The following is a 24726-nucleotide window of genomic DNA, read 5'->3' as shown; positions in this document are numbered from 1 at the left end:
TTTACGAGACGGGTGTGATAAGACGGTTGTAATATAATGAATTTACTCTTATTTTAAATCCTTTTCCTTCTTCAAGAGATAGTGACAGCTATTCCGAAAGACTGCTGATCAGGGAATATTATTTGAATATTATTTGAATTCTTCGCAATCAAATTTGATTGCGAAGAATTCAAATTTGATTGCAAAGAATTCAAATTTGATTGCAAAGAATTCAAATTTGATGGCAAAGAGTCCAAACTAGATCAAAAACATCTATATAATGCAAAGAATCCAGCAGACAGTGATAAACAATAAAATAGAAATAAAATTTTAAACATTATTTTTTACATGCGGCCGTGCCAAATGATCCACAACTTAGTACTGGCCGATGACTGAAGACCATTGTTTTTGAATAATATTTTAACATTTTTCTCTTTTCTTTTTTTATTGATCTCTTTTTAATGATTTCTCTATCATTTCAATATGTTTTGGATATCATTTAAATTTGATTTTGTTATGAATATTACAAGGAATTTATTTTCAGAATTTGCCTACTAAACGACCGAATTTCCAGTTTGAAATTTTAGATATGTGTAGCAATGTATTTATGAGGCTAAGTTGATCTACTTCGTATTTCCTGTATGGTAAAATCTTACTTGCCGTGAAAGCCGGTAGCAAGTAATTCGAAGTAACACTGGCGTAAAATAAATTATTAAATGTCCTACGTGCATACATACATACATACGTTCATACGTACAAACGCACACACGCCAACACACTCATATATGTTCCATGAATATACATACGTGTATGTATGTATATATATATATATATATGTGTGTGTGTGTGTGTGTGTATACATAAGTATATATGTATGTATGTATATATGTATGTCGAAACGGTTTTCTTTCTTAGGTTCGGTCACAAAATATCCCTACAAGCCTGGAAGACACTTGCTGCAGTCTCTTTTTTCTCTGTATCCATGATAAAGATATTGGCAGGTAATACTTAGAACGTGCATTCTATATACTTTTTATTCATTTTATTCCATATTTCCCTGATTTTTTCTAATCCCTTGTGGCATTGTTGTTGTAGGTTTTTTTGTAATGAGTTTTAATGGAGTTTTAATTAATATCAGTATTAATATCTACTTGGTCATCGTGGTAATATCTACCTGTTCACATACTGAGACAAGTTGTAGAGGAATTTCAACCATGTTTCGTGATCTGCTACCACAACAGCTCCTTTATAGGATCCAGTTAACTCAAGACATCATCAGGAGGAACCACGTCCGGTTTCGGCCCCTACTCCTCTACCGTTTTGACGTGGCGGGCTCCCCCCCTTTCGGAGGTGTCTTCAGCTCTGGTGTTGGGCGCATGTCTTCTTTCTTCTATTCCCTGGCCTCTTCGATGCAGCATCAACGAGTGTCAGCGTCTGACTGTTTTGTCAAATTCCCCGTTTTTATACCTGTAGCTAGGCTCCATCTGGCTGCCCAAGCAAGTTGTCACGTGACACTCTAAACTTCCCGCTGCTAGGCTCCAGCAAGCAGCGCCAGCAAGTTGTCACGTGACACTGTCTAAACTTTAACTGATAATGGAGGGCGCGTACTCTATTGTTTTAGTTTTCCACCCTTGACTTCAGAAGGAGATATCTGAATCCACTATTATTACAAAAAGAATACAACGCCTATTCAATATGCTACAATTAATTACAGGGACTGTCTGTAATTAAGTCGAACTAAATGACAAAAGAATGTTTAGCAGGTCAATGAATGTCTCTGCATGTTATCTGCCAGTAACCATACGATATAGAGAAATTATCCATCTCTCCTCCTCCTCTCTCTCTCTCTCTCTCTCTCTCCCTCTCTTCCGCATTGCCCTCTCTTTTTCGTTCTATTGCTTTATATATATGTACATATATATATATATGTGTGTGTGTGTGCGTGTGCGTGTGTGTGTATGTATATATATATATACATATATATATATATATATATATATATATATATATATTTATTTATTTATTTATTTATTTATATATGTATGTATGTACGTAACAAAAGTGCGTATAGAGAAAATTACAATTGAAATTGTAGAATTCACCTTACAAAGCCAACAGTTATTTCTATGTTATAACATACTTAGATAGAGAAAATATCAGTGAAATTAATATTTGCGAAAATACATGTAAACACAACGTTTTCAAGGTGATCCAAAATTAGTTAAATTCAAAGTGAACTAAGAAAATATTATTATTTTATTATTGTATTAATTCTTTTACACTGTAGATGTGTGTTAAACATTAAGGAAAATATTTAGTAATGTTTGTAATGTTCAAGTACCGTTTTCATACGTTCGTAGCAATCATCAGATTTCCAAATGTATTGAATGACAGTCGAGTTGAGTTGTTGACAACTGTAATAAAATGACTGTTCTCTTCCTTTTTATACCTTTAGAAGGCTCCGACAAGCTCTGAAGTTTTCGAATACGGTTTTGACCAATCAGCATGTAGCTTAAACGTCATCGTTGTTGGGCTCACCGATATTACTAGCATAGATCCCGTCTTTATCTTCTCTTAAAATTTTTCTAAATGTTGCAAGTCATCTACCATTTTCTACCTCCTTGAATTCTCAGCGATTTTATGAATTTTCTATTGAAAACACATCAATATGTACTAAACTGAGGAGACAATCTTAGTTACCTGATCATTTACAAGAAAGAATTTTATATTATTAGAACGTTGTGGAGAAGCATGGACTTTTCTGTATTACTTTAAATGAATTCAATTTATTAGCCACATGCAGAATATCGAACAAGGTGAAGAACAGATCTCTTATCACTTTGGAATATTGATATTCTCGCGAAACTTTCTAACGGTGAAGTTGTTATGGATTCGATGGGAACAATCAATCATGTCTCCATCGTTCTTTGAAAGTGCTCACCATCATTGCCTCACTAAATGTTCAGACCGCCAGTGTTTCGATGAACCAGTTATGTGGGACAAATCTAAAGATTTAGATACATGTATTATTTTCCCGTTGATGTATATTTTTTCTTTCGTTATTCCGAGTTTAACAAAATAAACAGTGTAGTTGATATAACTTTCTCCTAAAATGTAAGAACCCCGTACCTGTGTTAGGCCGCATTATTATTTTACTGCTGTATTATTACTTTTGTTGTTGGTGGTCTGTGTTTCATTTTAATTAAATTAATTATTGATTTAAATGCTAAATCTCGTTTTATTTCTAGTGTATATTCTGCTTTTCAGAGAAAAATGAAATGGCGGAACGTGTCATTCCCGTTTTGTATTTTTTGGCCGTTGCTGGACTGAATGCTGGCAGTGGTGGTGATTACATTTATACGTCAGAACTCTTTCCTACACAATTACGGTACGAAGCTACTAGTAATAAATGTACCTTTTAAAATGGCTAGATCTACCTCTGTTTGTATAACTGGAGGATATGAGAACTTAAATTTGAAATTAGATATAGAATTCAAATTTACAAGAAACTGAAGTTGGTGTAATGTATCTATCAATACGATTATGTAATTTCAATTCTAGTATAACTTCTACTTTACCTTGTCACATTCTTTGTAGTGCTCCCAGAGAACTACATAAAGGGTACACGTGTCGGTAGAGTGCACAGCCGCTTGCACATTAATTTCACGAGCAGGCTGATCCGTTGATCAGATCAACTGGAACCCTCGTCGTCGTAACCGACGTAGTGCCGGTGAATTATTAACTGGTCGTTTGTTAATATATCCCAAATTCATTAAGTCTTTTACCCCCCCCCCCACCTTATTTTATATCATGAAAATATTTAAGTTTTGTCCATTTGAAATTTAAAACTAAAACTAAAACACAAAACAATTCTACCAATATAGAAATTAGTTAAGTCTCAACTAGTCAACTTCCTTACCTAAAATTTGATTGGTTATTGGAGCCTTTAAGAATCTCAACTGAGAGAAAACAAGCAGTTTGATCATTTGAATACAAACTAGATATTATTCACTAAAGAATTTAATTCATTGTTCTTTCTTTTCTAATTTTCGCAAATGCACGACATGATTATTGAATTATATATTCTAACTAACCATTGTTCCTAATAGTAAATACCTTGTGATTGTAGAAGTGTTGGAAATGGTTTTGCTACGACTGTCATGCGGGCTGCATGCATGGCAGCACCATTCCTCAAGCTCCTGGTAAGTAAATTCTGGTCTGTTGAATCTAAACTGTTGGCAAAATTATCAACTACAATATAAAAAGTCACAATATAAAAAGACGCTTACAGACACAGGTGAAGTATGGCTCTCCAAAACTATATCTAATACATTTACTTGAAACGCATATGCATGTATGTATGTATGTGTATACACACACACACACACACACACACACACACACACACTCACGGATATATATATATATATATATATATATATATATATATATATATATATATATATATATATATATATATATATATATATATATATATATATATATATATATATATATATATATATATATATATATATATATATATATATATATATATATATATATGGATAATAATAAATGGAGCAAAACGCATGTTAATAAAGTTCCTTTAATTCCTACACATGTTTCGAAATGAATGGGATTACTTTCACAAAGAAGAAAGAGCTGTTGGGGTTCCTCATTTATTTCTCTTCAGGGAGTTCATAATAAAACATGTAATAGCAAGACAAAAACGAAATTAATAAAAGCTAGGTTGCGTTGCATTCCGTTAGTTAACATAGGGCCGAGAGCAAACAATGCATGGATTACAAACGATACAGAGGTGGACATGCGAAAGTGAATAAATCTAATTTAAGATGATCAGCATGGAAATCCCCTCAGTCTTATCTTTAATGGTGCAAGACTTGTGTTATACCATCTGGTGTACCTTGCAGAGCTTAACCTCGTCTACCTAAGATAGTTCTTTCTTACCAGATCTTAAATGACATTTGAGCCCCCGAAGACATTTGAAAAACCTCATCACAATTACGGCACCAATGTTTCATTTCCTTTTTTGGCATCCTTTTCTGCTTGTTCATTATAAATGTTCATGTGCTGCTTCAATCCTCAACGTCACTTGCAGGTCTTTTTCACAAAGGTAGCATTGAAGCTGGTCACCCAGAATGATATTCCGATAGTTCATCTGCGCCTTACTCGCTTGGACGCGCTGCTGTTATCTTATATCACCATAAGATAGGCACACTTTTGTGCCTGAAAACATTTAACGAACGAATGAAAAACAAACACTCGCAACGCTATTGAAAAATTTAATTCCTACGAACTTTTGGATACATACAGACATACACATACACACACACACACACACACACACATAGAGGCACAGACATACACTATACATATATATATATATATATATATATATATATATATATGTATATATACATACATACATATATATATATATATATATATATATATATATATGTATATATATATATATATAAATTAAAACAGTAGGGTAAAAAATTGGATATTAATTAATATCAATTTAATACCAGGGAACGAGCACATTGAAAGAATATATAAAGGAGGCCACTAGGTGGACTGTTAATGTGCTAGAAGAAGATGACATGTCTGTGTCTCTGTGTGTATGTGTGTGTGTATGTGTATGTTTGTGTATGTATCCAGACGCACTATATGTGATCTTCTAGCACATTAACAGTCCACCTAGTGGTCTCCTTTATATATATATATATATATATATATATATATATATATATATATATATATATATATACATATATACATATTTATATGTACGTGTGTGGCGGGTATGTATGTATACGTATGTGTGTATTAAGGAACTCACTTTTGTGCAATTTAGATATCTAAAAGCTATATTTCTCTCACTCACTCGCATACTCACTCGTTCACCTACTCACTCCCTTATTCCCTTACTCACTCACTCATTCACCCACTCATTCACTTACTCACTCTGTCACTCGCTAACTCTCTTGCCCTCTATCTTATCTTTGCATTCTTCTGTTACTCCCACCGCACCTACATAATGTCTAATGAATCTGCTGGAATAAGCTGCTCTCTCTTTTTCGTAATGAAAAAAGCCAACGTCATTGATAGGTTTACATAGCTTATACTTTACTACTAAATTTGCTATTTTCATTGGTCGTCGTCACATAATTTCTTCAGTATTGGTTGGTCAGATTGTTGTTCCTATCAAATGATAAAATATATTTTATATAATTCCACTAATATATTTAACTTTCTATCCTTAGGCTATGGCTGCTCCTTGGGGTCCTGGGATTATCTTAGGAACCGGATGTATAATTGCTTCCATTTTACTTCAAGTATTCTTACCGGAAACTAGAAACCGAAATTTACTACAGACAATTGACGATGTGAAGATGATGGAAAAGGAAAATAAGACTAATGATGTAAAAATTCAAGATGCGACTTAAAAATCAATGAGTAAAATTCATGATGCGGCAGAATTTCTGTTTTGTAAATTCGCAACACATTCTTGATATTAAAATGCTCTTCGTCTCTTTAATTCTTTCTCCTTCTCTCTCGGCCCCTGCAGACTCCTATTCTCTCATGGATCACCATTGCACACAACGGGGATACCAATCCACCATCTTCCAAATCGCCTTTACCCGTGCCCTTTCTGCTGACCGTTCATCCGTTGTCTCTCTCTGCATCCACTCAACTATTACCTATTTTCCCGTCTCCTATTACCCCTCCAAAACACCATTCTATGTGCTTTCGCCGATTGCAGTCTGACACCTCCACCTCACACATCTTCGTCAACTCACCCCCTACTCTACTTCAGGAGGCACCCATAACCTAAGTTACTGGTCCATTATTTCCTGGTCGAATTATTTCCTTCTTTCCTCTCAACATGTTTTTCTTTCTCTCCGTTTTTCCTCTCTCCATCCGTTTTCTCTCCTCGTTCCTTTCTGTAGAAGAGCATTGGTTCGAAACTTCAAAGACTTCTTCCATTATTCCTGAGCGCTAAAGCCTCAACCAAATACACCTTGTTTATTGTCTCCTCACCTCACTGACTTTTACATTTTTGTTCTTTTTTGTATAAATTTGAACATTATACACACACACACACACACACACACACACATATATATATATATTTCTACTCTTTTACTTGTTTCAGTCATTTGACTGCGGCCATGCTGGAGCACCGACTTTAGTCGAGGAAATCGATCCCAGGACTTATTCTTTGTAAGCCTAGTACTTACTTTATCGGTCTCTTTTGCCGAATCGCTAAGTTACGGGGACATAAACACACCAGCATCGGTTGTCAAGCGATGTTGGGGGTGGGGACAAACACAGACACACATATATACAACGAGCTTCTTTCAGTTTCCGTCTCCCAAATCCACGCACACAGCTTTGGTCGGCCCGAGGCTATAGTAGAAGACACTTACTCAAGGTGTCACGCAGTGGAACTGAACCCGGAAGCATGTGGTTGGAAAGCAAGCTACTTACCACAGAGCGCTCTCATATATATATGCATATATATATATATATATATATATATATATGAGAAATAATTAATAGTTTAAAGAAAACAGAGAATATACGTAGAATATTCACTTTTTTAATCATTGTATTGTCACATCAAGTTCTATTGTAAGGCGGCGAGCTGGTACGATCGTTAGCACGCCGGGCGAAACGCTTAGCGGTATTTCGTCTGCCGTTACGTTCTGAGTTCAAATTCCGCCGAGGTCGACTTTGCCTTTCATCCTTTCGGGGTCGATAAATTAAGTACCAGTTACGCACTGGGGTCGATGTAATCGACTTAATCCGTTCATCTGTTCTTGTTTGTTCCCTCTATGTTTAGCCTCTTGTGGGCAATAACGAAATAGGTATTTCGTCTGCCACTAGGTTCTGAGTTCAAATTTCGCCAGGGTCGACTTTGCCTTTCATCCTTTCGGGGTCGATAAATTAAGTACTAGTGAAAAACTGAGGGTCGATGTAATCGACTAGTACCCTCTCCCACGATTTCAAGCCCTGTACCTATAGTAGAAAGGATATTAAGCACTATTTTGTTTACGTGACGTATCAGCTAAAACGTCACGCAGGCAAAAGAGAACTTAATATCACTACGGAATGATTAGAAAAGTGAATATTCTATGTGTATTCTGTGTTTTCTTTTGATTATCAATTATTTGTCATATATCGAAAAGAATGAAGTCTCTATAAGGACAACTGGATTTTCAAAAATGGAATGTACTAAGAATGGTTAAATTAACCAGCCATAAACATTAGTACATAAGCACACGAACGATAACCAGTTATCAATCGATAATAGCGCAAAACTGGTGCCCGCTTGGATAACATATCCCCATAAACCCAAAAAGTCTTTCAAAGAAATTTTTTTGCGAACAGGTCTACGTATGCCTATATACATACGTATATGTACATACTTACATCTATACGTATATATATATATATATATATATATATATATATATATATATATATATATATATATATATATGCATATGTGGGGACAGGACGTCATGAAACGTGTACAACAAGAAAGTACGAAGCACGAGTAAATGGAACATGAAATTCGAGCAACGAAAGACACAAAGGGAAAACAAGGCACACAACACAAAGAACAACCCTTCATCAGTTCTTGGCTGTTTTTCTAGTCTCGTATTTTGAGCATTTAACAACAATATATGCTTTCGATAAAACAGTTGCTCCTGCAAAGCAAATTAAATAAAATTTTGGATTTTGTGGAGGGTCAAAATCGGTAACGCAAACAGGACAACGAAAACAAACAGGAAGGACTGCTAAGCCTAAACGAGGTTGTGGTGGCGAACGCGTAAATCAAGCTAGGACAGGAGACAAACAAGAACACATCTACCTTGTTCCAGCTACAACGGAGAGAAAAAAAGAAAGATGGCTGATGGTCACGTCGGATCCACGTGAACAAGGGAGGAGGAATGAGGGTGAGAGTGAGAGAGTAATAAAATACAATAATGGGAGAAGAGGAGGTAAAAGATACTCCAATCGATTCTACAATTTAAGGGGAATCCGAGACACCGCGTTGTTTTGACCTCGACGTATACATCCTCAGTCGAAGCTTCTCCACGGGAAGGAAAAATCTCACTGGAGCTCGTTTATAGGCATCAGCAAACTTCGTTTTGTTTTTTATAGAACACTAAAAACCCATACAATAATGTATCTATTCATATTTAATACGGTCTAGCAAGCTCGTACGTGAATATCTCATCGCTGTTGTATTCACCACCGGAGGATATCCCTTCCGTTTATATGTGTGTTCATAACAGGGGATTCACTAACAGTGATCAGATGTATCTCGTTCGAATCAACCAAAGCGCATTGAGATCAAATAACAAAATATATTATGTTTCGTTCAAATAATATTTCTTTATTAGCATGTCTGTTTTTCAAAAATAGAGTTTTGTTGAAACAATTAATTTCAATAAATATTTTTCATATTTTGAGTAGGTCATTGATCCAATAATAAATAAACACTTTGGTTCAATTTCACTTTTTTATTACTAATCAATTGCTTGCTTACTTACTCGGTTAATAGATCAATCAGTTGTTTGTCTTCTGCTTCCCCAATAATATATTTTCTCAATAAATTTTATTTTTCCCCATATTTTTTTGTATTTTATAACAAAAAAAAAACAACAAAAAACAACATGATACGTAAATGGCTGAAAATTTGCATTTTACCTCCTTAGCTTCGTTCTCAGAAAAGTAATTTGTTTATACTACTTACGGTCGTTTAGTATTAAGTGAGCAAGACTGAAAAAAATATACAGGGGTTGGACAAAATCATGGAAACACCTAGCATCATAACATCATAATTTTGAAATATCTGTAAAACCACCAAAAGCTTGTTTATTTTCATGTTTTTTATTTATTATTAGTTTTGCGTAATATGTTTTGCAAAAATTGCTGTTTCTCTTCAGATGTCATCACAAAAAGTTAATTAAAATTCATTAAAATGACAGATCTATGGGACTTTCTAAGAGGTCAAATTGTTGACGCTTGTATGGCAGGCGCTAGCGTACCGAAAACGGCCGAAATATTTGGTGCATCAAGAAGTACTGTCTTGAAAGTAATAACAGTCTTTGAGAGAGAGAGGGAAAAACATCCTCGTCGAAACAAAACTACGGAAGAAAACCAAAACTTTCAGATAGGGACCATCGGACACTTACGCGAATTTTTAGAAAGGATAACAAACGTACAGCTCCCAAAATTACTGCAGAGTTTAATTACTGCACAAAGGAGGATTTCACGACAGGTCTGCAATCAGAAGGCCACTACTTTCAAAAACAAAAGTTTCTAAGCGTTTAGAAAGGAGTAAAAACTTACAGAGTTGGTTCCTGGAGCAGTAGAAGAATGTTATTTTCTCGGACGAGTCATCCTTCACCTTATTTCCGACCAGCGGCCAAGTATACGTGTGGAGACAGTTAAAAGAAACATTTGATCTAGACTGCCTTCTTCCAACTGTTAAACATGGAGGAGGATCTGTGATGATATGGGGGGGGGCTATATTTTGGAAATCCGCCGGGCCAATGGTTTCCCTTCAGGGCAGAATTAATAGTCAAGACTATTTAAGCATCTTTTCTGATCAAATTCATCTTATTGTTGCGGAACTGTTTCCAGAGGGAAACGTAATCTTTCAGGATGATAATGTACCAATTTACACAGCTAAAGTTGTTACTGAATGGCACGAGGAACATTCTAGTGAAGTTGAACATTTTATCTGGGCACATCAGTCCCCAGATCTCAATATAATTGAACATTTATGGTGCATTTTAGAAAAAACATGTAAGGTTTCGATATCCTCCACCATCATCACTACAAGAACTGGAGACTGTTTTAGCTGAAGAATGGACAAAACTTCCTTTGGAAACAATTCAAACTTTGTATGAGTCCACACCTCGTAGAATTCAATGCCAAAGGTGGTCTTACTCCACATTAAAATAAATTTGTTTGAAATTTTAAGATGTTTCCATTATTTTGTCCAACCCCTGTAGGTTAAATTTGATATAATTTTGCTTTCTGTCAGTGGAATGGACTTAATGATTTGCCAATTCGTCAATTAAAGTATGGAATATTTGAGAAAGGAGATGGTTCCTGTTGGCTTCAAACCAGCTTGGAGTATATTGCATCTAAATACGAGGTGATTTCCAGAAGTTTTGACACATTTTAAGAGAGGCAGTTATAAATGTCCTAGATTATTGTAAATTCAGAATATCATTACTGTACATCTAATAAACTGACCTAGCAACTTTTGTTATTAGAGTTAAAAGGAGGCGATTGTGACAGCACTTTGAACACTCACCACTAAACGATGTTTGTCACAGCTGACTAATTTTCAGAATGCAGTTGGATACATGAAGACAGTTCGGAAGCTCGTTATGCAATAAGATTTTGTGTGAAACTGGAAAAATACGTTAAATAAACTTATTAAATACTCCAGATTGCCTATAGATTAATTGTATGAGCCGAGCATCTGTTTTACGCTAGCATAAGAGGCCAGGCATAGCAAGTCCAACAAGAAGCTCATGATGATCCGCTTTTTCGTCAGCAAAGACATCATCTACATCCACTGGGTTCCCCTCTGGTCAGACGGTCAACAAAGAGCACATTGTGGAGGTTTCGAGGGAGTTCAGACAGAGATTTCATCGCAAAGGGCCAGAACACTAGTACCAGAACAAATCCATCCTGGTAACCAATTATTTGACAGAGATGGGTATCAAAACTGTGGATCATCCTACCTACCGTCCACACCTTGCTCCTTATGAATTTTGGTTGTTCCCAAGATGACGTTGAAGATGAAAAATGCTTCGACAAAGGTTCTGGATACCTTCATTTTAGATGATTTCAATGGGATCTTCACGAAGTAGATGGAGTGCTACAACAAGTGCATTGGAATCAGAGGATTTTACTTTGAACGAAATTAGAGTTTTGTACTTTAAAATTTATGTTACGACCGAGAAAGACTCAAATCTTCTGGAATACACTTTGGAAATACCTATCAAAGTCATTTTATCTAATTAATACTGATATTCACACACACGAAGAGGAGATTACTTGCACTGATATTGGTTGCTTTTATTCATAGAGAAACATATAAAATTACATAATGTTTACATATTTGTGTGTACTTCCTCCTCGGAACCAGACACAAATACATACATACATACATACATACACATATACATACATGTAGGTGTGTGAATGTGTATATGTATGTATTTGCCTATATTCAGCTTGAAGGAGAGAAATTTACATAGGCAGTCAGCTAATACTAATTTTTATGAGCATACATTAGTGCAACATCATACGATACAGGTTATTTGTTTACGTATGCATGTATAATTATACATTTATCTTTGAGGAGAGACAGAGAGACAAAGATACAGAGGTTCAAAGAGTAAGAGAGTGAGAGTGAGAGTGAGAGAGAGAGAGAGAGCAAGAAGGCATGAGAGAGAGCAAGGGAGCACGAGAGAGAGAGTCACAGACAATTAGATAAATTGGAATATATAAAAAGCATGGAATGTATTTACAGGCGACGCAAAAACAATATGAAGTTTTCCCAAGTTGATGTTGATGGAATCCTACGTGCTTTGGGACAAACCAAATTCTTCCACACAACTCAGTGTATTCTGATTTGTGCCTCTGCAATTGTAGCATCATCCAACAGTTATTTCTACGTATTTTCCGGTATGTATAAAATCTGCATATAACAATAAATACAGATGTATGCATTTGTGTGTGTGTGTGTGTATACGAATACACATATATAGAAGTATATATACCTATATATGTCCCTCTCTCTCCCTCTCTCCATATGTATAGACAGGCACACACACACACACACACACACACACACACACACACACACACACACACACACACACACGCACACACACATGCATATATATATATGGGTGAATGTATATATATATATATATACATATATATATAAATGGGTTTTGTATGATAGTGTATAGAGGAATATATTATTCAAAAGAGTTCCAACTCTGTTTTTTATGTTTTATTTATATTCTTATAAAATTAATGTGAGATATAGAATATGGAATATATAATATAAATAGTAAAATGAAATGAAGTATTGAATGTGCTATTGAATAAATGAAATATTGGGTATTAAATATATAAGTCCTTATATATTTGATACTCAATATTTCATTTATTCAATAAGATATTCAATACTTCATTTCATCTTACTATTTATATTATATATTCCATATCCCACATTAATTTTATAAGAATATAAATAAATAAAACATAAAAGACAGACAGATTTGGAACTCTTTTGATTAATATATATATATATATATATATATATATATATATATATATATATATATATATATATAATAATATTAGGGACAAAATCCAAAATTACAGGTAAAAAACTCAATTAAAATCAACTTATAAAACATTAAAATTAAATTGAGCCTTATAGATAAAGTATATATAAAATATATAGTTTTAGGGAAAATAACCAATTTTCAAGAACTCATCGATGAAAATCCACTATCACATATAGAAAAATTAATAATTAAAAGCACAATAAATGAGTATAATATAAAGTAAAGTAAATATCATAAGATAAATATAATAAAAAGATTGGTTATTTTCCCTAAAACTATATATATATATATATATATATATATATATATATACACAGAGTGCCCCAAAAGCCACTGATCGGTTTCAATTTTTAATAACTTCCTTAACTTTACAAATAAATGCATGACATTTTTATACAGTATAAAGGACAGAGGAAATTAATATGCACAAGTGAAAATTTGCAATACAACTACATGACATATAGAAAATTACATCGATGAAATAGCAACCATTTTCCGCTTCGCACGCCCGTGATCTTTCCAAAACTTGAACCTTAACACCCTTAAGAGTTTCAAACCCCACTTCTATGATTTCTCAGTTGATATCCTCATTCAGTTGCACCAGGGTCTCCGGTTTGGTGACGTAAACCCTCTCTTCCAGGTATCCCCACAAGAAAAATTCGGGCTAGTCAAGACTGGGGAACGTGAAGGCCAGTTGACATTGCCGTAGCGGGAGATTATTCTCTTTCCAAAGCACTGCCGTAGCAACTGCATTGTTTCTCTTGCGGTATGAGCAGTTACCCCATCTTGCTGGTACTATGTGTGAGGTTTACTTTGGATGGCCATCACGTTCCACGGACTTGACTATCCCGGATTTTTTTCTTGTGGTATGAGCAGTTACCCCCATCTGAAAGAAAGGGTTTACGTCAACAAACCGGAGACCCTGGTGCAACTAAAGGAGAACATCAAGAGAGAAATCAGAGAAGTGGGGCCTGAAACTCTTGAGGGTGTTATGGTGCAAGTTTTGGAAAGAGTTAGGGCCTGCAAAGCCGAAAATGGTTGCCATTGAAGCGATGTCAATTTTCCTTTGTAATGAAGTGGTTTTGCAAAATTTCACTTGTGCATATTAATTTCCACTGTCCTTTATATTGTATAAAAATGTTATGCATTTATTTGTAAAGTTAACAAAGTTATTAAAAAATTCAAACCCATCAGTGACTTTTGGGATACTTTGTATATACATATGCGAATATATATATTTTAAAATACTAATGCACACACACATATATATGTATGTATATATGTTTGCATGTATAGTGATGTATTAGCTATTTCTAAACATTTTGAAGTAACATTGAATCTTTATCTCTTGTTGAAATTATTCAAAGAATAATGAGATATACAGGAGCTGGACAAAATAATGAAAAACCTTAAAATTTCAAACAAATTTATTTTAATGTGGAGTAAGACCACCTTTGGCAGTAATTACACATTGAATTCTACGAGGTATGGACTCATACAAAGTTTGAATTGTTTCCAAAGGAAGTTTTGTCCATTCTTCAGCTAAAACAGTCTCCAGTTCTTGTAGTGATGATGGTGGAGGATATCGAAACCTTACATGTTTTTTCTAAAATGTACCATAAATGTTTAATTATATTGAGATCTGGGGACTGATGTGCCCAGATAAAATGTTCAACTTCACTAGAATGTTCCTCGTGCCATTCAGTAACAAATTTAGCTGTGTGAATTGGTACATTATCATCCTGAAAGATTGCGTTTCCCTCTGGAAACAGTTCCGCAACAATAAGATGAATTTGATCAGATAAAATGCTTAAATAGTCTTGACTATTAATTCTGCCCTGAAGGGAAACCATTGACCCTGCGGATTTCCAAAATATAGCCCCCCCCCCCCAAGAGCATCACAGATCCTCTAACATTTTTAACAGTTGGAAGGAGGCAGTCTGAGTCAAATGCTTCTTTTGACTGTCTCCACACGTATACTTGGCCGCTGGTCGGAAATAAGGTGAAGGATGGTCCGCCCGAGAAAATAACATTCTTCTACTGCTCTAGGGACCAATTCTCTAGGTTTTAACCCCTTTCTAAACGCTTGCAACGTTTGTTATTGGTGGTTTTCTGATTGCAGCCCTGTCGTGAAATCCGGCTTTGTGAAGCTCCCGGCGAACAGTTTTTGTGGAAACTGGGTCTTCGAGGTGGTCATTAAGCTTTTTGTGATCCTTTCTAAAAAAATTTCGTGTAAGTGTCCGATGGTCCCTATCTGAAAGTTTTGGTTTTCTTCCGGAGTTTTGTTTCAACGAGGAGGTTTTCCCCTCTCTCTCAAAGACTGTTATTACTTTCGAGACAGTACTTCTTGATACACCAAACATTTCGGCTGTTTTCGTTACGCTAGCGCCTGCCATACGAGCACCAACAATTTGGCCTCTTTGAAAGTTCGATTGTTCTGTCATTGTAATGAATTTTAATTACCTTTACCTGATGATATCTGAAAAGAAACAGCAATATTTGCAAAACATATTAAGTAACATTAATAATAAATCAAAAACATAAAAATAAATAAGCTTTCAAAATTATGATGTTATAATGCTAGGTGTTTCCATTATTTTGTCCAAACCGTGTATGATACCTAAACTGATCTAATTATAATATAAGAAGCTCACTTTCTCCGCCATGTTTCTCAGCTATAACTCCAGAATACAGATGTAATAATCTGCCAGAGTTTCAACTCAATCAATACAACATATCGATTAATGAAGCCGATCTGATATATGATAAATGTTCCATAGACATCATCATTACCGATGGAGGGCTTACTACCGAGAACAGAACTCTGGACTGTCTGAATGGTTATTACTATACCACACCAGTTGATAAGTCTATAGTGTCACAGGTAGGTTGAGTTCTATTACTGTATTAAACTGTTGTTTAGAATTAATGGGTGTTCATGTCAGGTTTATGTCATCTCTGTATTGTCTGTGGAAATGTCCTGGACACCGTAACTTTCTAAATTGTAACTCTAAGAATGGACACAAGTATCATAACATTTAGTACTTATGCATCTCGTATGTTAATAAATTATGAAGTTAATCATTAATTATTAAATGAGCAAATGAATATATTTATGAAAATGTATATAACGTTTCTAAGTTAAAGATTTTCACGGTTCCCATCGGCTACATTTCCAACAATAGTCTGTCTGTTGCCATGACAACAATGGTAGCAAACAGTTTCGATTTCTGCTTGTGAGGACATGGACTAATTTCTTTGGCTAAAAAATATAAATTTTAATGCTTTTATTTTGCTAATTATTAAATTATCGAAAAAATAAATGCAATAGTTGTCATCAGTATGCAAAACTACGTCTGTGTGGAAAATTTGAAAAGAATCCATTGAGAACTGAAAAATCTTCAAGTGATTCGAAAAAAAACGCAAAAGACCTTCCATAGTTAATCAACTTACAAAATTAATACAGTTAACACAGCAACAACAACAATAATAATAATAATAATGATAATAATAATGATAATAATAATAATAATAATAATAATAATAATAATAATAATAATAATAATAATAATAATAATAATAATAATTGAAAAATACCTTAGGAATGAGAACCCAGCTTCGAAATGTCCCCAAGACACCTGCTGAGGGCTGGAGGGTATATCAGCCGAAATGTTGTGTTAACAATAAAAAAGATGAGGACAAATATCCGTCAAATGTAAATAATGTAAATAATTTACAATATTAATGGTTTTTAATTGTAAGACATTAATGATTTTGTCCACATGTATTAAAAACTGTTTCGGAGAGTCTGTTAACATATGAATGTGATCATAGGCGTAGGAGTGGCTGCGTGGTAAGTAGCTTGCTTACGAACCACATGGGTTCGGGTTCAGTCCCACTGCGTGGCACCTCGGGCAAGTATCTTCCACTATAGCCTCGGGCCGACCAAAGCCTTGTGAGTAGATTTGGTAGACGGAAACTGAAAGAAGCCTGTCGTATATATGTATATATATATATATATATATATATATATATATAATCGAAATTTTTTAGTTTCCATATTTGCATTTCTTAGTGTATTCATATTAGTTGTTTTATAGTTCTTCTCAATTTCTTTTTAAAAAAGAAATATATATATATATATATATATATATATATATATATATATCTTTCCTTTCCTGAGCGTCCAATAATACTATCCATATCACGTCCTCACTTTGTTGTTTTTTGTTTTTTTGTTATTGTTTTTTTGAACTATATATATATATATATATATATATATATATATATATATACATGCGTGTGTGTGTGTGTGTGTGTATGTATGTATGTATGTATGTGATGTTTGCGTGTCTGTGTTTGTCCCCCCAACATCGCTTGACAACCGATGCTGGTGTGTTTACGTCCCCGTAACTTAGTGGTTCGGCAAAAAGAGACCGATAGAATAAGTACTAGGCTTACAAAGAATAAGTCCTGGGGTCGATTTGCTCGACTAAAGGAGGTGCTGCAGCATGGCCACAGTCAAATGTCTGAAACAAGTAAAAGAGTAAAAAAAAAAAAAGAGTAAAAGAGTATTTGTTGCTCTTTTCCAGCTTTACATCACGTATCACAGACTTACCTGGAGAGATTGTCTCCCTTAGAAATGTTCTATGATATCATGAAAAGAACAAACAGACAAAATTTAAACTCTAGACCTTAATCGAGCAACTCACCATTGTCTATAAATTATGCTTATTTTTACAGTGGAACTTGGTCTGCAGCAATTTAGGTTTGGCTGAATCAACACAAACGGTTTATGCATTTGGTCAGGTGGTCAGTGGTCTGATAGCACCATATCTAATAGAAAAATTCGGACGAAAACCCATGAGAGTGTCAACTCATATTTTGCTGATAATCTTGAACTTAATCGCAACATATTCTCCGTTTTATTGGTTGTTTACAACAATGAGATTTTTGGCTGGAGTAGTTCGTGAGGTAATACTATTAAACACTGTCCTTTCTCAAATATACAAATACACAAACACACAAAACAACAAGTTAACTGCCCCTATATATAAGAAAAAAATGTGTGTATACACATGCATACATACCAATCAGTCACTTTGTCACCCCTCACCTCTCTCTCATTCTTTCCTCTCTCTCTCTCACTATATGTATAGGCGCAAAAGTGGCTGTGTGATAAGTAGCATGCATACCAACCTCATGGTATAACCTCGGACCGACCAAAGCCTTGTGAGTGGATTTGGAAGACGGAAACTGGAACAAGCCCGTCGTATATATGTATATGTATATATAAGTGTGTGTTTGTGCGTCTGTGTTTGTCCACTCCCCTAACATCACTTGACAACCGATGCTGGTGTGTTTACGTCCCCGTAACTTAGCGGTTCAGCAGAAGTGACCGATAAAATAAGTACTAGGCTTACAAAGAATAAGTCCTAGGGTGATTTGCGGGACTAAACGCGGTGCTCCAGCATGGCCGCAGTCAAATGACTGAAACAAGTAAAATAGTAAATGAGTAAAAGAGAATATATAAAACTGAGAATGTGTTTGCGTGTGTGCATCACTAAAACTCGAGAAATACCCAACGATTTCATTCAAATTTTTCATATACCTTACTTTGCTTCCGTGGAGTGTCATGGGCCAAAACAACCTTCGAATTCTTGCCTAATGCGAGCCCGGAGCAATCTCTTATTTCCTACATATTTTCAGTATTACGTGTCAAAAGTGAGGCAATAACATATCTCTATTGTAATGTGAGATAATAGTTTCAGTGTTAACAGTTTCACTATAATATGGTTTCAATTTCAATTACTTTCAGTATGTGTTATATATATATATACATACATATATATATATATATATATATATATATATATATATATATATATATATATATATATATATATATATATATTGGTTCCCTTTCTATTAGTTTCACTATGTATCTATATGCATATTTGTGTACGTGTATATATATATATATATATATACACATATATATATATGTATATATATATATATATATATGTATATATTTATATCTTTGTATATATATATATATATATGTATATATTTATATCTTTGTATATATATATATATATATATATATATACTTATATGTATGCATATATATGTATATAGATATGTATATATATGTATATGTATATATATATTTATGTATATATATATTTATGTATGTACATGTATGTGTATATATATATGTGTGTGTGCGTATATATATATGTATATAAGTACATATATGTATGTATATATATATATATATATATATATATATATATATATATATATATATATATATATAAATTAAAAGGGTAAAGGAATTATCAATTTATTAATTAATAAATCAATTAATAATTAATAATTTTTACCCAGCCCAACGGTATGAAAGCACCATTATTGGTGGAGAACTTATTCAAAAAAAGTTCATATATTTATAAATATAATTAAGGGATCAGCAAAATATTTGCTTCACCATATACCGAAGTTCAGAAAAATAGCAGCTAAAAAAGCTGAGAATCTCACAGATAGCATCACTTGTAACTCACAAAGGCAAAAACAAGAAGAAAAAGAACAATGAAAAACTAACCAATTCAGATGATTAACAGCAGACGCGTTTCAGGATTATGATTAATAATTAACAGTTAACGCGTCTGCTGTTAATCATCTGAATTGGTTAGTTTTTCATTGTTCTTTTTCTTCTTGTTTTTGCCTTTGTGAGTTACAAGTGATGCTATCTGTGAGATTCTCAGCTTTTTTAGCTGCTATTATTCTGAACTTCGGTATATGGTGAAGCAAATATTTTGCTGATCCCTTAATATATATATATATATATATATATATATATATATATATATATATGTATGTATGTATATATATGTATATATATAGACGCGTTTGAAGCATTGGTTAATTATTGCGCCATATCAGTCATGTTAGCAACAATAGATTAAGCTTGTATATACAAATACAGTTTTGTCTTCGAATTGCTACTGTCTCCTTCAAAACTATCCAAACACGCACATATATAATGACAATATCCTGCGACCAGTTCGAAAGGCGAAAAGCAGAATCAGTTGTTCGTGATCACGGGACATACACGCAAAACAATAAAGTTTAATCCTATCCGATAGTAATTCACTACTGTTTCAATACTTGTCTATATTCACTGTTTGAAAAGACATATCTCTTTTTCTCTTTTACTTGTTTCAGTCATTTGACTGCCGCCATGCTGGAGCAGCGCCTTTAATCGAGTAAATCGACACAGGACTTATTCTTTGTAAGCCTAGTACTTATTCTATCGGTCTCGTTTGCCGAACCGCTAAGTTACGGGGACGTAAACATACCAGCATTGGTTGTCAAGCGATGTTGGGGGGACAAACACAGACACACAAACATATACACACACATACATACATACATATATATATATATATATATATATATATATATATATATATATATATATATATATATATATATATATATATATATATATATATATACGACGGGCTTCTTTCAGTTTCCGACTACCAAATCCACTCACAAGGCTTTGGTCGACCCGAGGCTATAGTAGAAGACACTTGCCAAAGGTGCCACACAGAAGAATGTGGTTGGTAAGCAAGCTACTTACCACACAGCCACTCCCGCGCCTATTTTGCACTATTTTCAATAACTTTCCCACTTACTGTTTAAGTTCGAAATTTTCTTTATTGTTTTCTTTTTTCGCAGGCATATGTTTTTAGCTCTATAAATTTGATTTGTCAATTATACGCAAAAGAAATACGAATTATTATGTCAAGTACATATATGTGTATTTGGGCTATTTACACGTCTTCTCTCGGGTTGATAGCCTACACGTTGAAGGATTACAATTGGAACACGTTATTCCTGGTTAATGTTGCCATCTCGGGATATTTTCTTGTGGATTTCTTGTAAGTACCATATTTTGTTTTGCATTAAATACTTGCATTCAACAAAAATTAGCAGTAAAAGTTATGAGGTAAAATGTCATGAAATGTAAAATAAATAAGTGAGGAAGTAAGTAAGGAAGTAGCGCCCTAAGCAATAATTTTGAAAATATATTTCTAAAATGAATGCATACAATCTAAGGGCGACGAGCAGGCAGAAATCTTGCGGCGCCGGATAAAATTTTTTAGCGGTATTTCGTCTATCTTTACGTTCTGGGTTCAAATTCCGCCGAGGTCGACTTTGCCTTTAATCCATTTCGGGTCTATTTAATTTGACGTAGAGATTATCTAATTAATTTTCTAAAACTAAATACTTTGAAACTTCGGATACTGGTAGAATGTCACATAGAACAGGGTTTATTCTTAAGGTTTTTGACAAAATATTGTATTTTAGAAGTTATTTTTTCAGAAGTTACAGAGTGACAATGGCCAAATTCGTGTTTGATAAGTGCCAATACACGAAACTCTCAGCTTTTGACTTACTCTCTAACTTCTGCCAATGATATATATACATACGGGTATGTGTTAAAAAATCTCATGACGCAATCAAACCAACGAAAGAGCCTCTACCTGGTCACTAAAAATAGCAGCCAAAGTATCCCCCTACCTAAATCACACGCCAATTGTACGTAATGTTCGAGATTATCCTTAAAAGACAGTTTGCTGAAGGCTGGAATGTCTTTGATGATAAGTTTGCAGCATCAAGGTTGATGTGAGGCTAAATAACAACAACATTATGGTAAATTTCTATATTAAAACCCACACGATTTTCACTAAGAAAAAATACCCCCCAAAACATTGGAGGTTTTTTGCGTGGAATCAAGTACCCTGACCTCCTAATATGCTGCAAATCCCTTATTTTGGTTCGGAAAAGTGAGGTGGGGACCCACCCATCTTGGAATGATTGGAATTTTTTATGTTGAATGAATTCCTGTGACCTAATACGCTACAAAACCCTTTTTCTGGTCCGAAAAATTGGGTAGGGTGAGGTGGAAGCCGTTTTTTGCCTTAGTGAAAATCGTGCGAGTGAAAAGATCAACGGAGGTGCAGTGGGAGTGAAATTTCCGAGGCTTCCACCTCACCCCACGCCATTTTTAGGACCCGAAAAAGGGTTTTGTAGCATATTAGGTCACATGAATTCATTCAAAGAAAAAAATTTCCAATGATTCTGGGATGGGTGCCCCCCCTCGTCTCCCCCTTTTTGCAAACCAGATTAAGGGATTTGCAGCATATTAGGAGGTCAGAGTACTTGATTCCACGCAAAAAATCCAAGTTTTTATTTTTGTTAGTGAAAATCGTGCGGGATTTAATATAGAAATTTACCATAATTTTGTTGTTATTTAGCCTCAAATCAACCCTGATACAGCAAACCTAGCATCAAAGACATTCCAGCCTTCAGCAAACCGTCTTTTAGGGATAATCTAGGACATTATGTACAATGGGCGTGTGATTTAGATAGGGAGATGCTTTGGCTGCTATTTTTAGCGTGTCGAACGACCAGGTAGGTAGAGGCTCTTTCATTGGTTCGATTGCGTGATGAGATGTTTTTTTACACATATATGTAATATGTATATATATCATTGGCAGAAGTTAGAGAGTAAGTCAAAAACTGAGAGTTTCGTGTATTGGCATTTATCAAACACGAATTTGGCCATTGTTACTCTGTAAACTCTGCATATTATTAATGTATAGATATATAGCTCTTCGAAACGCCGGTGTTAAAACGGGGGTAGCTGATGAAGTAGAATGTTCTCTATGTGGCTTGTGTGTTTTCTCGTCTACGTTTTGTTTGCAATGTCCTGTACCCAGATATGCACCTATTCATACAGGTGGATGTCGGTATGCACATACCTGTACGTATATATGCATATACTCATTTACTATTTGTTTATATATATATATATATATATATATATATATATATATATATATATATATGGAGAGAGAGAGAGAGAGAGAGATAGAGAGACAGAGAGAGAGACAGAGAGAGAGACAGACAGACAGACTGATAGATAGATAGATACAAAATATTTTATAATTATATACATAATTATAATGATGGGTCGGCTAATTGCCTCGCCACGTAGTGAATTAGAAATAGACGGTAACGTCTTTTCGACTACTATAAAAAACTCCGAGAAAATAACACTTTTTTAATGTAGGCAAAAGTGAAAATGATGAATCAATTCGATAATGGTTAATCACAGGCGCGTTTCGAACTAAAAGTACCGCAATCTTACCTTTTGTTTTCATCAGTGTAATATCCAATATAAATTTGCAAGTGTTGGAATAAATATGCACGCGACCATGACCCCTCATTATAATTATGTATATAATTATAGAATATTTTGTATAATTTACCTAACATACTGACTACTTGGTAAAATTATTACTATTAATAATCTTACCCTGTATTATTATTATTATAGATAGATAGATAGATAGATAGATAGATAGACAGACAGACAGGCAGACAGACAGACAGACAGACAGATAGATAGATAGATAGATAGATAGATAGATAGATAGATAGATAGATAGACACATTCTCATATATGTTGCTATAAAACCTCTCTGGTTATTAAAGAAGGGTTTTGTTAGGGGAGATTTTCAGTTTAAATTTTCTCTTGTCGAAGACTCATCGTTTTGTCAATAGAGCCACAAGTTGTTCGCAAATAGCAGCAGCTGAATATATGTCATTGATTGGTTAAAATTACCCAAATATGACAACTTTAACACGAAATAACTTCTAAAATACAAAAGTTTGTCAAAGACGTTAGGAGTAAACCCTGTGCTATGTGACACATTCTACCAGTATCCGAAGTTTCAAAGTGCTTAGTTAAAAAACAAATTAATTAAAAAATCTGTACATCAAATTGAATAGATTTCTAAAATGAATGTATACATACTATTTTTTATGCGTTTTTTTTGTTGTTGTAATTTCTTTATAAATACACGTGACTGAATACATTCTTAAGTCCACCATTTCGTCAATCGCAGCAGCTTCCAAGCTTCACCACTAATTCAGTTCTAAACCAAATTGCAAACTGTTAACAGTTTTAATTATAATTGTAATTGCTCATATTTCCGTTGTTTGTTATAGTTGCTCTTATTATTCACTCCTCATTCTCTCTCTCTTCTTACTAGACTTGTTGCTATAGTACGTTCTTAAAAAAAATCTAAAGAGCTAATTTTATTTTGAAATTATTCTTATCTGATATGCTTTTATAATTACTGTTGTATTGAATAATTATTGATAAACCTAAATTAGCAGCAGTCAATGCTATTATCACCAACTAAAAATCTAGGTTACTTAAGCTGAG

The 24726-nt window shown here is 34.2% G+C and overlaps 1 protein-coding gene across 1 annotated transcript in view; it reads left to right on the top strand.

Annotated features, from left to right (window-relative positions):
- LOC128249066 (organic cation transporter-like protein) overlaps positions 1–6984 on the top strand; it is a 31497-nt gene extending 24513 nt beyond the window's left edge. The window contains exons 7-10 of the mRNA XM_089359618.1: positions 895–980; positions 3247–3367; positions 4109–4181; positions 6273–6984. Coding sequence (XP_089215744.1) covers positions 895–980; positions 3247–3367; positions 4109–4181; positions 6273–6455 — 463 coding nt within the window. The 3' untranslated portion in view covers positions 6456–6984. The remainder of the gene's footprint in view (positions 1–894; positions 981–3246; positions 3368–4108; positions 4182–6272) is intronic.
- The last annotated feature ends 17742 nt before the right edge of the window (positions 6985–24726 follow it).

This window comes from Octopus bimaculoides, chromosome 11, assembly GCF_046866305.1.
Source record: "Octopus bimaculoides isolate indiv1 chromosome 11, ASM4686630v1, whole genome shotgun sequence".
Lineage (NCBI taxonomy): Eukaryota > Metazoa > Mollusca > Cephalopoda > Octopoda > Octopodidae > Octopus > Octopus bimaculoides.
Note: the sequence above shows the minus strand (reverse complement) of the source record. Positions and strands in the feature narration are given on the sequence as shown.